The 14,579-nt window shown below is 53.0% G+C and overlaps 1 protein-coding gene across 3 annotated transcripts in view; it reads left to right on the forward strand.

The window, feature by feature from the left end:
- USP20 (ubiquitin specific peptidase 20) overlaps nt 1-14,579 on the forward strand; it is a 45,688-nt gene that overhangs the window by 20,972 nt on the left and 10,137 nt on the right. For 2 of the 3 annotated variants that reach the window (XM_055541382.1, XM_055541383.1), the window contains exons 5-15: nt 515-577; nt 828-959; nt 1,943-2,039; nt 2,402-2,471; nt 3,558-3,671; nt 4,720-4,798; nt 6,623-7,070; nt 7,612-7,749; nt 8,107-8,216; nt 8,496-8,668; nt 9,303-9,397. In XM_055541382.1, the coding sequence (XP_055397357.1) occupies nt 515-577; nt 828-959; nt 1,943-2,039; nt 2,402-2,471; nt 3,558-3,671; nt 4,720-4,798; nt 6,623-7,070; nt 7,612-7,749; nt 8,107-8,216; nt 8,496-8,668; nt 9,303-9,397 (1,519 nt within the window). The remainder of the gene's footprint in view (nt 1-514; nt 578-827; nt 960-1,942; nt 2,040-2,401; nt 2,472-3,557; nt 3,672-4,719; nt 4,799-6,622; nt 7,071-7,611; nt 7,750-8,106; nt 8,217-8,495; nt 8,669-9,302; nt 9,398-14,579) is intronic. The other variant, XM_055541384.1, reaches the window with a different exon arrangement.

Raw genomic sequence — 14,579 nt, forward strand, 5'->3', positions numbered from 1 at the left:
CTCCTGCAGTGAGGCAGCCCGACAGCCAGGGCTGGGGTGGAGGCCACAAGCTGGGCCATGGAGCTGGGTGGATTTGGGGGAGGAGAGTACAAGGCCAAAGGCAGGTCATCACGGGGCACAGGTCAGCACAGGGCCGCCTGGCCGCCTCTGCCCGTTCAGCGTCCCCCGTCAGAAAACGGCCATGAGGCCCAGGCTCCCCCCGCCCCCACAAAAACTGTGGCCCTACCAACTGGCCCATCAGGAGTGGGGTTTTGGTGGAAAAGGGGTGAGTGGAGGGAGGAGCAGGTCAGGGCGCCCAGCAGCCAGGCCTCAGCCCAGGGCCCACCGCCCGTCTCGCTCAGAGGCGGGGCGGCTGTGTGGCGGCAAGCCGTGCCCAGCGCACACCTCGGGTGTGCAAACCGGCAGCCGGGCCTTGGTCCCTGGGGTCCCAGGGTGGCAGCGGGGACACCCCCTCACGGCGTGGCCCTGTCTGTCCTCTCGGCCCCCTGCCCGCTCCCCTTCCATCTCTCCCCAGGTCTCCTGCTCCTACGTTGGCTGCGGAGAATCCTTCGCTGACCACAGCACCCTGCACGCACAGGTGAGCGTGGGTCCTAAGGTCAGACCCCAGCTCCAGCCGCCCCCTGGCTCCACCCGCCTCTCTGGGCCTCGGCGGTTGTGTGTGTAAAATGGGAACAGTCACGGCAAAGAAGGAAGAGAGAAGGCAGCTGCAGCCCTTGGCATGCCTGGCTGAGGTGGGGGGAGCAGAATCTGAGATTCCTGAAAATCTGAGGCTTTCCCGCGGCACCCTTTAGGCCGGTGTCCTCCTTCCTCCGCATCCTGCCCTCTAGGCGAGACAGCACAACCTGGCGGTGAACCTGACCACGCTCCGCGTGTGGTGCTACGCCTGCGAGAAGGAAGTGCTCCTGGAGCCGCACCCGGCGGCCTGCCCGCCTGGCCCCGCGCCCAAGTTCCCAGAGCAGGTGAGGGGGCACAGGGGCCAGCCGGTGGCGAAACAAGGCGAGGGCAGGGCAGTGGGTCCCCGACGGCACCTGTTCCTGCTCCGAGTTCCCAGGTGGCTCGCAAGAGCTCAAGTCAGCTAATGCCCGCTGAGCCCCAGGCCTGTCCAGGGTGGTGTGAGGGCTCAGGACTCAGAGGTGACTGGGGAGAGGGACGGGTAGGCCTTGGGGGTGCCCTGGGCCAAGGCCGGCATGGGAAACACCCGGACACCCTCCCCCCTGGGAGTGCACCAGGCCAGGAGCCGTTCAGGCCCTTCGAGGAGGCGGGTGGGAGAGCCCAGCGCGGAGCTGACCCTCAGGGAGGGCTCATTAAATCAGCATCTGAGCCGCCGGAGAGGCCTGACGTGTCTGGGTACAGTGCTGTCTTTCCTCCATGTTGACAATGATGGTCACATCATAGGTGCTCAATAAATGTGGACAGGCTATGTTTGTGGACTTAAATGATCAATATATATGAGTTTTTTGTTTTTGTTTTTTTTTTTTTTACAAAAAAGTCTATAAAAAGTATATACAAATCCTGTTTTGGGTGTGTGTGTGTATTAACAGTTTAAATGCAACAGAGATATAATAATCAACAGTGTTTGTCTCAAAAAAGTTGGGCTGCCTGTTTTTTCTTTGTTTCTATGTTTTTCTCAAATTTGTTATAAATAAAATATTATTACTCATTACTGTAAGTAAAGTACAAGCCAGAGAGTTCCCAGGGCGAGGCCACCAGTTCAGTTCAGTCACAGTCGTGTCTGACTCTTGGCGACTGCAGCACGCCAGGCCTCCCGCTCGGTCCATCACCATCTCCCGGAGTTGCTCAAACTCATGCCCTCTCTTAACTACCATGTCCCCTGCTCAGGCGGGCTGACTGAGTGGCTAGGGGTCTGGGCTTCTCCCCCGACACCCCAGCTCAGGGATGGGCGCTAGTCTTCCTGACTTCTCACCCTGGTTCTTGGACGCAGGACTCTCCGCCGCCCTCCCACCCTCTGAAAGCCGTCCCCATCGCTGTGGCGGATGAAGGAGAGTCCGAGTCGGAGGACGATGACCTGAAGCCACGAGGTAACAGCCCCGCGAGCTGCGCTGCCTGGGCAGGTGGGGCGGAGTAGGGTGGTCTCTGTGACACGAGGGCTTCCCTGGAGTGCAGCCCTGGGGCCCGGCAGCCCTCAGCCCTGTGCCCCTGGGCAGGCCGGCTTCTTTCAACCTGGGTCGCTGCCCTTGCTCAGCGTGGACAGTGGGCTGCACGGGGCGGAGGGCGAAGGGGTCCATGGGTTCCATCCACCGTGGTAACTGGAGCTGCAGAGAGTAGGACTCCATCGGCTGAGTCGGCAGGTTTCCCGGGCAGGTCCTGAGGGGCTCAGGAGCCACGGCTCCTCTCCGAGTGCTGACGGTCCCCTCCCTGTGTGTGTGTGCTGGTTCCCCAGGCCTCACGGGCATGAAGAACCTCGGCAACTCCTGCTACATGAATGCGGCCCTGCAGGCTCTGTCCAACTGGTAGGTTTTGCCTCATCTGGGAGTTGGGGGGACCCTGGGAATAGCAGCTGCTGCCCCCAAGCTGGGTCATGTGTGTTGCTCATAGAAGCCTGGATGTGGGTACACATCAAAACGCCCAAAACCACACCTGCCCTTTGACCCAGCAATCCCTCCAATGAGAATTTCTCCTAAAGGAGGTACCAGTACCCAGAGAGGTTGAAAAAGCTGTCTGTACTGTTCCCCACCCTGCCATTTATTGGAAACATGTTAAAGGCCCATAAAAATCACAAATTTAGTACAGACCAGCTTTACAGTGAGTTCAGGGAAAAATGGTGCAGGACAATATTTACTGAAACGGGGAGGAGTTCAGAATATGATAAGTAGGAAAAGGTTGTGATCCTTTATATGGTGCAGTCCCATTTTGGGGGTGAAAATATTTTTTTCCATCTAAGACACCCTCTACTCCCTGAGGCTGGGCCATCTCCTCTGCCTGGCACTCAGGGTCTCGCACCTACTAAGGGTTCTGTGTGTGTGTGTGTGTGTGGGAGGGGAGAGAGAGAGAGAGAGAGAGAGAAAAGGAGGGCAGGGATGGGGGCTCTGCATGCATAGAAAATTCTAGGAGGATATCTTCAGAGTAGCTATCCCCACTCATGGTAGGATTAAGGTCAGTTACTATTGTTTGCTCATCTGTATTTCCTAATTTTTCTACAATAAATGACTATTTCTTATGTAATGAGGTAACAAAAACAAAGAAAAAAGAAGCGAGGGAGAGGCCTTCAGGCTCAGGAAGGTTTCTAAGCAGGGGCCGATGAAAGGAGGGGTGATGGTTCCTCTAAATTTTACATAACAGTCTTTAAAGAAAGACCTTATCTTCAGTGCATTCACATTCTACGGTGTGGGGGTTAGGACTTCAGTGTATGAATTTGGGGGGATACAATTCAGCCCCATAACAGGTGGGGTCTGTCAAGTCACCTACAGGTATTTATGGCTCTGGGGGCCCTGGTGTATCCCCACACAGGACAGGTTTGCTTCTCCAGCCAGCTCTTGTAAATGATGCCGTGTACCCTTCTCTTCTTTGCTGACCTGGCTCCCTGCCCCCTCCCCCAGCCCCCCGCTCACCCAGTTCTTCTTGGAGTGTGGAGGCCTGGTCCGCACAGACAAGAAGCCAGCCCTGTGCAAAAGTTATCAGAAGCTGGTCTCTGAGGTCTGGCACAGGAAACGGTGAGTGACCGAGTCCCCGACTTCTGGCAAGGGCGTGGGGACAGGCTTTCTGTCAGGCCCCTTGATGGAGCACTTCCGGTGCCCTCAACCTCTCGCCATCATGGGCCACACTTCCTCCTGTGTCATGCTTATGGGGGCCCTTCCAGGTGTAGGTCACAGCCGACTCTGGCTCGCTAACTGGGGAAACTAAGGTTCAGGGAGATTCAAGCGTCTAGCCCAAGATAACACATCTTGTGAAAGGCGCAGCAAGAACTTGAACCTGGCATTGACTGCAGCTGGCAGCGCTTCAGAGCGTGTGTGCTGCGGTCTGGAGACACACGGTGACCACTCCTAGGTCTCAGCCACATCTGTGCACGTCAAACAGGGTTTCAGAAGTGGTGGCTGACACTGACCAGGGGCTTTAGCTCAGTGTAAAAGGAATTTAAAGACCAGATGCTTGGGGTAGATCCAGGAAAACGTTAAAATTGGGAATAAAGTGAGTGCATCGAAATATATTAAATTAAAAGCAGATTATTAAACAGCATGATGCAATACAGCTCCAACTTTAAGCCACGTTCAAGTGTTTACCTGTGTGTAATTTTGTGTCTGCGTTGTCCAGGAAACGTCTGGAAATCTTCATGGTCGTTATCTCTGCAGGATGCTGCTAGTGTTGATGATTCTTTGCTGTGCTTTCCTGAAATTTTCTATTTTTTTTCCGAAATTTTCTACTGTTGAATAATGAACATGTATGACTTTTGAAATTAGAAAGCAACAGTAAATATTTCAGAATGAGAACCATTTTAATGGAGGCGTGTCACGGGCTGGCAGGAAGTGATGCCATCCTAGTCAAGAGCTCTCTGCCTGGCTGAGCCATGACTTGATGTTTTCCTTTCCTGACCTTAGAGACGTGCAGACCTGATGGGTCCCTGGCCGGGCCAGCACCACCCGACATCTCAGTAAACGCCACACAGAGCCTGATCTGGCCATCATGGTTGCCCAGCTGCCCTCGCAGGCTTGAGTAGCTCAGAGCAGACCACCGCCTGTACTAACGGATTTGGTCTTCCTACAGCCCCAGCTACGTGGTTCCCACCAGCCTGTCCCACGGGATCAAGTTGGTCAACCCAATGTTCCGAGGCTATGCCCAGCAGGTAGGCCATCTGAGCTGCCCCGGGGGACACCCAGGGCTATAAACCAAGACCAGTGTGGAAAAAACCAGAGGTTTGCTTTGCCAGATGGGACTCCTGGACCAGACTTGCTGCCTGAGCCCTTCATGGGTGCAAGGACCTCAGAGCCTCCCAGAACCTGCTGGTGTTCTCCCCACTTGACAGGTTGGGAGACTGAGGTTCAGCAGGCAAGTCCTTGCCCAGTGACCACGTATCAGTTACACAGCTGGTACACAGCAGAGGGGAGAGTTGACCTCAGGCAGCCTTGATTCTAGGCGCATGCACCTCTGACCACTCCCATAGGCCTGTGCTTTCTCCTTCCCCGAACCACAGGCAGAATTTCACTCTTAGTAAACTAGACATTTTGATGGCAAGTTTTTGTACATCTAGAGAACCCCTCTGGAATCAGTGGTATCTTTCTACAGCATAAAATCATGGACCCACGGTGAAGCAGAATGCAGCCACATGCTGCCCACTGCCCCGAGCTGACCGTTCAGGTCCTACCCCAGATGGGGGTTTCACTGCTGGGCTTGCAGCCGGGGCTGAACCTGTTTGACATTCTGCTGATGAAATCCACCCAGAGCCGGCCCCTCCCTCAGCTAGAACTGAGAAATCAAGGCCCCTCTCTCCATGTCGGCGACCTGAGGCTTTGGGTGTGCGGCTGGCTCTGGCCGCTGCATAGTCGCCACCTTGTGTGGGTGGGAGTTGGGCCCTAGGGGCTGCTTCTGACATCCAGGTCAGGGACTGTGAGGGACAGGACTGGGCTTTGAACCCAGTGGCCCCACACAGGCACCAGGGGCCCCCAGCTGCCCGCGGCCTGCACCATCATTTTCTGACCTTCTGAAGCACCTCCTGTGTGCACCGTGCCTGCCTGAGCCAGTGGGCAGGGCTGTGCCAGAGGCCTTGCTGCCCTGGCTCCCCCTGGGCTTGCGACCTCATCACAGAGCAGTCAGGGTCACGGCAGCACTGCCAGGATCAGAGGCCCAGCCAGCCTGCAGTGGCAGCTCTGTTCTGCCCGCTTCCTGTCCTGGCCACTGAGTCGTGCCCAGGCCTGTGGGACGCCTGTCCCTCCTGCCACAAGTCACGGGAAGGCGTGGGCACCGGGGCTGGCAAAGGGCCAGAGGAGCACAGAGCGCCAGAGATGGGTTAAGATTGTTGGTGGCCTGGCCTGCCGGCTGGCGTTGCTACCCACAAAACTCAGCCGGGTGCTCACATGCATACACCCCCACAGCGTCACCTGTGTCCTACTCAGCTCCGTGCTCACTCTCACTTCCCCTCCTTTTGGGAACAAGGAGACTTTCATGGCTGAACGCTTACATCCGCTGTCTCCCATGCTGAGTCAGAAGCAGGGCTGGAAAGCAGGAGCCTGGAGACGGGCAGACCTGGGTCACCCCGTCCACTCTGCCACTTCAGAGCACGAGACCTGGGAGGGGTCGGCTGGCTACCCAGCCTTTGCATCCTCCTCAGTGGAAGGGGTGGAGAAGGAAATGGCAACCCTCTCCAGTATTCTTGCCTGGAGGATGCCGTGGATAGAGGAGCCTGGTGGGCTGCTGTCCATAGGGTCGCCCAGAGTTGGACACGACTGAAGCGACTTAGCACGCATGCATGCATTGGTGAAGGAAATGGAAACCTACTCCAGTATTCTTGCCTGGAGAATTCCAGGGACAGAGGAACCTGGTGGGCTGCCGTCTACGGGGTCGCACAGAGTCGGACACGACTGAAGCAACTTAGCAGCAGCGGCAGTAGAAGAGAGTCAGGTGGGCCCTTCCGGGGAGGGGTGCCCATGCTGAGGCCGCTCTGGAATTTCAGGACACCCAGGAATTCTTGCGCTGCCTGATGGACCAGCTGCACGAGGAACTCAAGGAGCCCGTGGTGGCCACAGCAGCGGCGCTGACCGAGGCGCGGGACTCGGACTCGAGTGACACGGATGAGAAGCGGGAGGGTGACCGGAGCCCCTCAGAGGACGAGTTCCTGTCCTGCGACTCCAGCAGCGACCGTGGCGAGGGCGATGGGCAGGGGCGCAGCGGGGGAGGCTCCCAGGCCGAGGCGGAGCTGCTGATGGCGGACGAGGCGGGCCGCGCCATCTCCGAGAAGGAGCGCATGAAGGACCGCAAGTTCTCGTGGGGCCAGCAGCGCACCAACTCGGAGCAGGTGGACGAGGACGCCGACGTGGACACTGCCATGGCCGCCCTGGAGCAGCAGCCCCCGGAGACACAGCCCCCCTCCCCGCGGTCCACCAGTCCCTGCCGGACGCCAGGTACCAGCCAGCTGTGGGGGCACCGTGGCCCCGTTGGGCCCCAGCCCTACCCTGGGGGGCTTAGACGGGAAAGAATCTGCCTGCAGTGCAGGAGACCTGGGTTTGATCCATGGATATGGAAGGTCCCCTTGAGAAGGGAATGGCAACCCACTCCAGTATCCTTGCCTGGAGAGTCCCATGGACAGAGGAGCCTGGCGGGCTACAGTCCATGGGGGTCGCAAAGAGTCGGACACGAGTGAGTGACTAACACTAGGGGGCTGCTCTCCCACTAGACCCGGCCTGAGGTGAGCAGTCAGGTGAACAGCATGTCACTTGGTGAAGGAGTGAGATAGGAGCCTTCCCCAAGTTCAAGCCCCCAGCGGGAATGGGAAGTGTGTGGACACAGGCTGTGTAGGGGCTGGGGAGTGGGCTGGGCTCAGGACAGAGGAGACGTGGTGGGTTCAGGCCTTGGTGCCCTTCGGAGGCGCTGGAGGTCTTCCTGACCAGGCTGGGGGCTGGCTCAGCCGCCTAGCATGGTCCCCCTCGCTCCGTCCGCCCCTAGAGCCAGACAACGAGGCACACATGCGCACCTCCCGGCCCTGCAGCCCCGTCCACCACCACGAAGGCCACGCCAAGCTGGCCAGCAGCCCTCATCGTGCGAGCCCCGTGAGGATGGGGCCGGCCTACGTGCTCAAGAAAGGTTCGGAGGAGCGGGCAGGTGGAGAGGGGAGGCGGGCAGGGCCTCCCATCCTGGAGCTCGGGCGGGGGCGGGGGCGGGGTGGCAGAGGTTGCGCCCCTGGTGGCGGTGTTTGGTTCGCAAGCACTTGCTACCAGGGGCTGTGCCGGGCGCCCTTCACGCGGTGTCTCTGAGCCGTCCTAACATGGCTGGGACACTAGTTGTTGGAGGGGGGGGGGCTCCCACAGACAGAGGAGGTGGAGTGGGAGCTGGTCACGTGACTCGTACAGGCGTGACCACCCAGCGCCTGCCCCTGGCGCCGGGCAGGCGGGCGGGGCGGGGCCTAGTCCCAGGTCTAGCCCCAGGACGTGGTGCCCCCAGCCCAGGTCCCCGGCAGCCGGCGGCGGAAGGAGCAGAGCTACCGCAGCGTCATCTCGGATATCTTCGACGGCTCCGTCCTCAGCCTCGTGCAGTGTCTGACCTGTGACCGGGTGGGTGCCGCGCGGGGAGGGGAGCGATGCACAGGGCTTCCCACTCAGCTTGGGGCTGGGGCACTGGCTCTCCGCCCGGTACCCCCCGACCCCTGCATCTCTCTAGAGGCAGGCCCTGGTCCTAGGGCTCCCCGTGTCCCAGGACTGGGGAGCTGGCTCTCTGCTGCACACCTGTCATCTGGCAGCTGGGGTTTGGGTCCAGACCCGGGCTCGTCTGGGCAGGGCAGAACCCTGGCAGATGGAAAGCCAGGCTGACCTTCAACCTTCCCCCCGTCCCAGGTGTCCACCACGGTGGAGACATTCCAGGACCTGTCACTGCCCATTCCTGGCAAGGAGGACCTGGCCAAACTCCACTCGGCCATCTACCAGAACGTGCCGGCCAAGCCGGGCGCCTGCGGGGACAGCTATGCGGCCCAGGGCTGGCTCGCTTTTATTATGGAGTATATCCGACGGTGGGTCCACCTCCCCACCTGCTGGAAGATAACCACCCTTGACCTGGTCTTCCTGGAGCTGGCAGCCTGATGGGCCAACAGACCTTTAACAGCAAAATACCAGCTTTCACAGGGATGAGGGTGTAGTTCGGAAGGGGCTTGAGGCTGAAGGATGCTCGTGAGTTAGCATGTTCTGTGGCCATACTGAGGTGGCCTGGTTTGAGCAGGGCCATAGATTGGAAGGCAGTCATGATGGGGAGAGTGACCAGGTGGCAGCTTGAAAGGAGGGCAGTGGCTGAGTGAGGGCCTGGCCCTGCAGGGAGAGCCGGTGGGCTTTCTGGAGCCCCTGCTGTGTTCCACGAAGCCTGCTTTACCCTCCTCATGTCAGTAACCTGTGCTCTGCCCTGAAGACAGGCCAGCATGGCCAGGGCCTCTTCACAGACAGGGAAGGCAAGACTCAGGGGGAGGTGATGTCACCCTCGCAAGGACACTGGCTGGTGGTCCCAGGTTTATGGCTCCAGACCTCAGCTCAGTCCATGTGCCAGGCCAGGCTGCCTCTCTGGATCCAAACTGACCTCAGCCTCCCAGACCCCCACGTCTTACTCTTGCCAAGACCCTGGCAGCACCCCCCCACACTCGTTTTCTGTCTCTGTAGGTTCGTGGTATCCTGTACCCCTAGCTGGTTTTGGGGGCCAGTCGTCACCCTGGAAGACTGCCTGGCTGCCTTCTTTGCTGCTGATGAGCTGAAGGGTGAGTGGATCGGGCTGGAATGGGGCTGAGGGGCTGGGTCAGCATACGGTTCAAGGTTCCGGGATGCACTCTCAGCGTCTCACCCCTGCCTGCGGACTGGGTCTGGGACTGCACACTGTCGCAGCCCCACCAGCCTGAAGCTCTTAGGGGTTCCCCTGTTTTCCTTTCTTTACTTATTTGGTGGGCAAATTGGATAGCATTCTTTAATTTTGCATTTCCTTGATTATTGATAAGCTCAGACATTTAAAAAATACTGACTGTATTTCCCATTTTGAAATTTTCCGTTCCTGTCCTCTTCCTGCTTTTCTGTTCAGTGATTGGCATTGCGTTAACCTTTGGGAAAACCCCTTTTAATTTTTAAGTGTGGTAAGATATGTATTCCCTTCTGGAGAAGGGAAAGGCTACCCACTACAGGATTTTGGCCAGAATTTCATGGACTATACAGTCCATGGGGTTGCAAAGAGTTGGACACAAGTGACTTTCACTTAAGACGTGTGTAACATAAAATGTAGTGTCGTGACTACTTTTAAGTGGTCAGTTCAGCGTAGTGTTAACTATGTACATACTGTCTCGCAACCAGTCTTCAGAACGTTCTCCTCTTGCGGAGCTGAAACTCTGTCCCTTAGATAGCCGTGCCCGGTCTCCCCTTCCACCCGCCCTGGGCAACCACCATCCTACTTTCTGTTTTTCTGAACGTGACTATTCTACTTGCCCCATCCAAGTTGAATCGTACAGTGTTTGTCGTTTAGCAACTGGCCTGTGTCTCTTGGCATAAAGTCCCCAGGGTTCATCCATATTATGGCAGGTATAGAATCTCCTTCCTGTTTTAAGGCCGAATAATATTCCATCATTTTGGATAAACCATGTTTTGTTTATTCATCATCTTGTCGGTGGACCCTTGGCTTGCTTCCACCTTTTGGCTCTTGTGAATAATGCTGCAATGAACAGGGATTCACAGATAACTCTTTGAGACAGTGATTGCATTCCCTTTGGTTATATACCCATTAGTGGGATTTCTGGGTTATTTGATCATTCTCAAAATTCTGGCTTGCTTGAAATTCTCCAAGCCAGGCTTCAACAGTACATGAACCATGAACTTCCAGATGTTCAAGCTGGATTTAGAAAAGGCAGAGGAACCAGAGATCAAATTGCCTGCCAACATCTGTTGAATCATCAAAAAAGCAAGTGAGTTCCAGAAAAGCACCTATTTCTGCTTTATTGACTATACCAAAGTCTTTGTGTGGATCACAACAAACTCTAGAAAATTCTTCAAGAGATGGGAATACCAGACCACCTGACCTGCCTCTTGAGAAACCTATATGCAGGTCAGGAAGCAACAGTTAGAACTGGACATGGAACAACAGACTGGTTCCAAATAGGAAAAGGAGTTCGTCAAGGCTGTATATTGTCACCCTGCTCATTTAACTTATACACAGAGTACATCATGAGAAATGCTGGGCCGGAAGAAGCACAAGCTGGAATCAAGATTGCTGGGAGAAATATCAATAACCTCAGATATGCAGATGACACCACCCTTATGGCAGAAAGTGAAGAAGAACTAAAGAGCCTCTTGAAGGAAAGATAGAAGCATCTGAATGCAGAGTTCCAAAGAATAGCAAGGAGAGATAAGAAAGCCTTCCTCAGCGATCAGTGCAAAGAAATAGAGGAAAACAACAGAATGGAAAAGACTAGAGATCTCTTCAAGAAAATTTGAGATACCAAGGGAACATTTCATGCTAAGATGGGCTCGATAGAGGACAGAAATGGTATGGACCTAACAGAAGCAGAAGATATTAAGAGGTGGCAAGAATACACAGAAGAACTGTACAAAAAAAGATCTTCACGACCCAGATGATCACGATGATGTGATCACTCATCTAGAGCCAGACATACTGGAATGTGAAGTCAAGTGGGCCTTAGAAAGCATCGCTATGAACAAAGCTAGTGGAGGTGATGGAATTCCAGTTGAGCTATTTCAAATCCTGAAAGATGATGCTGTGAAAGTGCTGCACTTAATATGCCAGCAAATTTGGAAAACTCAGCAGTGGCCACAGGACTGGAAAAGATCAGTTTTCATTCCAATCCCAAAGAAAGGCAATGCCAAAGAATGCTTAAACTACCACACAATTGCACTCATCTCATACGCTAGTAAAGTAATGCTCAAAATTCTCCAAGCCAGGCTTCAGCAATACGTAAACTGTGAACGTCCAGATGTTCAAGCTGGTTTTAGAAAAGGCAGAGGAACCAGAGATCAAATTGCCAACATCCCCTGGATCATCAAAAAGCAAGCGAGTTCCAGAGAACCATCTACTTCTGCTTTATTGACTATGCCAAAGCCTTTGACTGTGTGGATCACAACAAACTGTGGAAAATTCTTCAAGAGATGGGAATACCAGACCACCTGACCTGCCTCTTGAGAAACCTATATGCAGGTCAGGAAGCAACAGTTAGAACTGGACATGGAACAACAGACTGGTTCCAAATAGGAAAAGGAGTTCGTCAAGGCTGTATATTGTCACCCTGCTTATTTAACTTATATGCAGAGTACATCATGAGAAACGCTGGGCTGGAAGAAGCACAAGCTGGAATCAAGATTGCCAGGAGAAATATCAAGAACCTCAGATATGCAGATGACACCACCCTTATGGCAGAATGGGAAGAAGAACTAAAGAGCTTCTTGAAGGAAGTAAAAGAGGAGAGTGGAAAAGTTGACTTAAAGCTCAACATTCAGAAAACTTAAGTGATGGGACATCTGGTCCCATCACTTCATGGGAAATAGATGGGGAAACAGTGGAAACAGTGTCAGACTTTATTTTTGGGGGGCTCCAAAATCACTGCAGATGGTGATTGCAGCCATGAAATTAAAAGACGCTTACTCCTTGGAAGGAAAGTTATGATCAACCTAGATAGCATATTCCAAAGCAGAGACATTACTTTGCCAACAAAGGTCCGTCTAGTCAAGGCTATGGTTTTTCCAGTGGTCATGTATGGATGCGAAAGTTGGACTGTGAAGAAAGCTGAGCACCGAAGAATTGATGCTTTTGAATTGTGGTGTTGGAGAAGACTCTTGAGAGTCCCTTGGACTGCAAGGAGATCCAACCAGTCCATTCTAAAGGAGATCAGCCCTGGGTGTTCTTTGGAAGGACTGATGCTAAAGCTGAAACTCCAGTACTTTGGCCACCTCATGTGAAGAGTTAACTCATTGGAAAAGACCCTGATGCTGGGAGAGATTGAGGGCAGGAGGAGAAGGGGACGACAGAGGATGAGATGGCTGGATGGCATCACCAACTCAATGGATACGAGTTTGAGTGAACTTCGGGAGTTGGTGATGGACAGGGAGGCCTGGCATGCTGCGATTCATGGGGTTGCAAAGAGTCAGACACGACTGAGCAACTGAACTGAACTGATGAAAGTGAAAGAGGAGAGTGAAAAAGTTAGCTTAAAGCTCAACATTCAGAAAACTAAGATCATGGCATCCAGTCCCATCACTTCATGACAAATAGATATGGAAACAGTGACAGACTTTCTTTTCGTGGGCTCCAAAATCACTGCAGATGGTGACTGCAGCCATGCAATTAAAAGACACTTGCTCCTTGGAAGAAAAGCTATGACCAACCTAGACAACATATTAAAAAACACAGACATTACTTTGTCAACAAGGGTCTGTCTAGTCAAAGCTATGGTTTTTCCAGTAGTCATGTATGGATGTGAGAGTTGGACTATAAAGAAAGCTCAGCACCAAAGAATTGATGCTTTTGAACTATGGTGTTGGAGAAGACTCTTGAGAGTCCCTTGGACAGCAAGGAGATCCAACCAGTCCATCCTGAAGGAAATCAGTCCTGAATATTCATTGGAATGACTGATGCTGAAGCTGAAACTCCAGTACTTTGGCCACCTGATGGGAAGAACTGACTCATTGGAAAGACCCTGATGCTGGAAAAGATTGAAGGCGGGAGGAGAAGGGGACGACAGGATGAAATGATTGGATGGCATCACTGACTTGATGGACATGAGTTTGCATAAGCTCCAGAAGTTGGTGATGGTCAGGGAAGCCTGGCATTCCGCAGTCCATGGTGCTGCAAAGAGCTGGACAAGACTGAGTGACTGAACTGAACTGAATGATTGGCCTATTAATAGTTTTATTTTCTTGAGGAACTACTATGCCATCTTCCATAATAACTGTGCTGATTACATTCCCACTAATAGGGCACAAGGGTTCTCTTTTCTCTACATCCTTGCCAAAAATTGTATTCTCTTGTCTTTTTAAAAAACCTTTCTGGGATTTCCCTGGTGGTCCAGTGGTTAGGACTCCAGGCTTTCACTGCTGAGGACCTGAGTTCAGTCCCTGGTTGGGAAATTCATATCCCATAAGCCGTTTGATGTAGCCAAAAATAAATAAGTTTCAAAAATTGAAAAGCTTTCTTTTTGATAATTATTCTAACAGGTGTGGGGTGACATCACATTGTGGTTTTCATTAGCATTCCATGATGATTAGTCATGTTGAGCATCTTTTATGTACCTGTTGACCATCTGATATCTTCTTTGGAAAAATGCCTATTTAGGTCCTCTGCCCATTTGTAAGTGGTACTCTTTGTGTTTTGCTATTGACTTGCATGAATTCTGTATATATTTTGAATGTTAACCCCTAATCTGATATATGATTTCTAAAATATTTTCTCCCATCCTGTAGGTCACGTCCTCATTTTGTTGCTTGTTTTTTTTGCTATGCAGAAGCTTTTTAGTTTGATGTAGGCCCACTTGTTTAATTTTGCTTTTCTTGCTTGTGTTTTTGATGTCATAGCCAAAAACATCACTGCCAAGACCAATTGTCCATGAAGTCTTTTCCCTTATGTTTTCTTCCAGAAGTGTTACAGTGTCCGATCTTACATTTAAGTCTTTAACTAATTTCGAGTTTATTTTTGTGAGTGGTGTAATATGGGGTACAGTTTCATTCTTTTGCATGTGAATATCCAGTTTTCCCACACTGTTTATTGAAAAGATTATCTTTTCCCCGTTGAGTATTTTTGGCGCCCTTGTCAAATGTTAGTTGACCATATATGCATGGGTTTACCTCTGGCCTCTCAATTCTGTTCATGATTCTCTGTGTCTGTTTTTAGGCCAGTACCATACTGTTCTGATAACTGGACTTTTGCAGTAGAGTTTGATATCAGGAAACATGATG

The sequence above is a fragment of the Bubalus kerabau genome, chromosome 11 (genome assembly GCF_029407905.1).
Source record: "Bubalus kerabau isolate K-KA32 ecotype Philippines breed swamp buffalo chromosome 11, PCC_UOA_SB_1v2, whole genome shotgun sequence".
Classification (NCBI taxonomy): domain Eukaryota; kingdom Metazoa; phylum Chordata; class Mammalia; order Artiodactyla; family Bovidae; genus Bubalus; species Bubalus kerabau.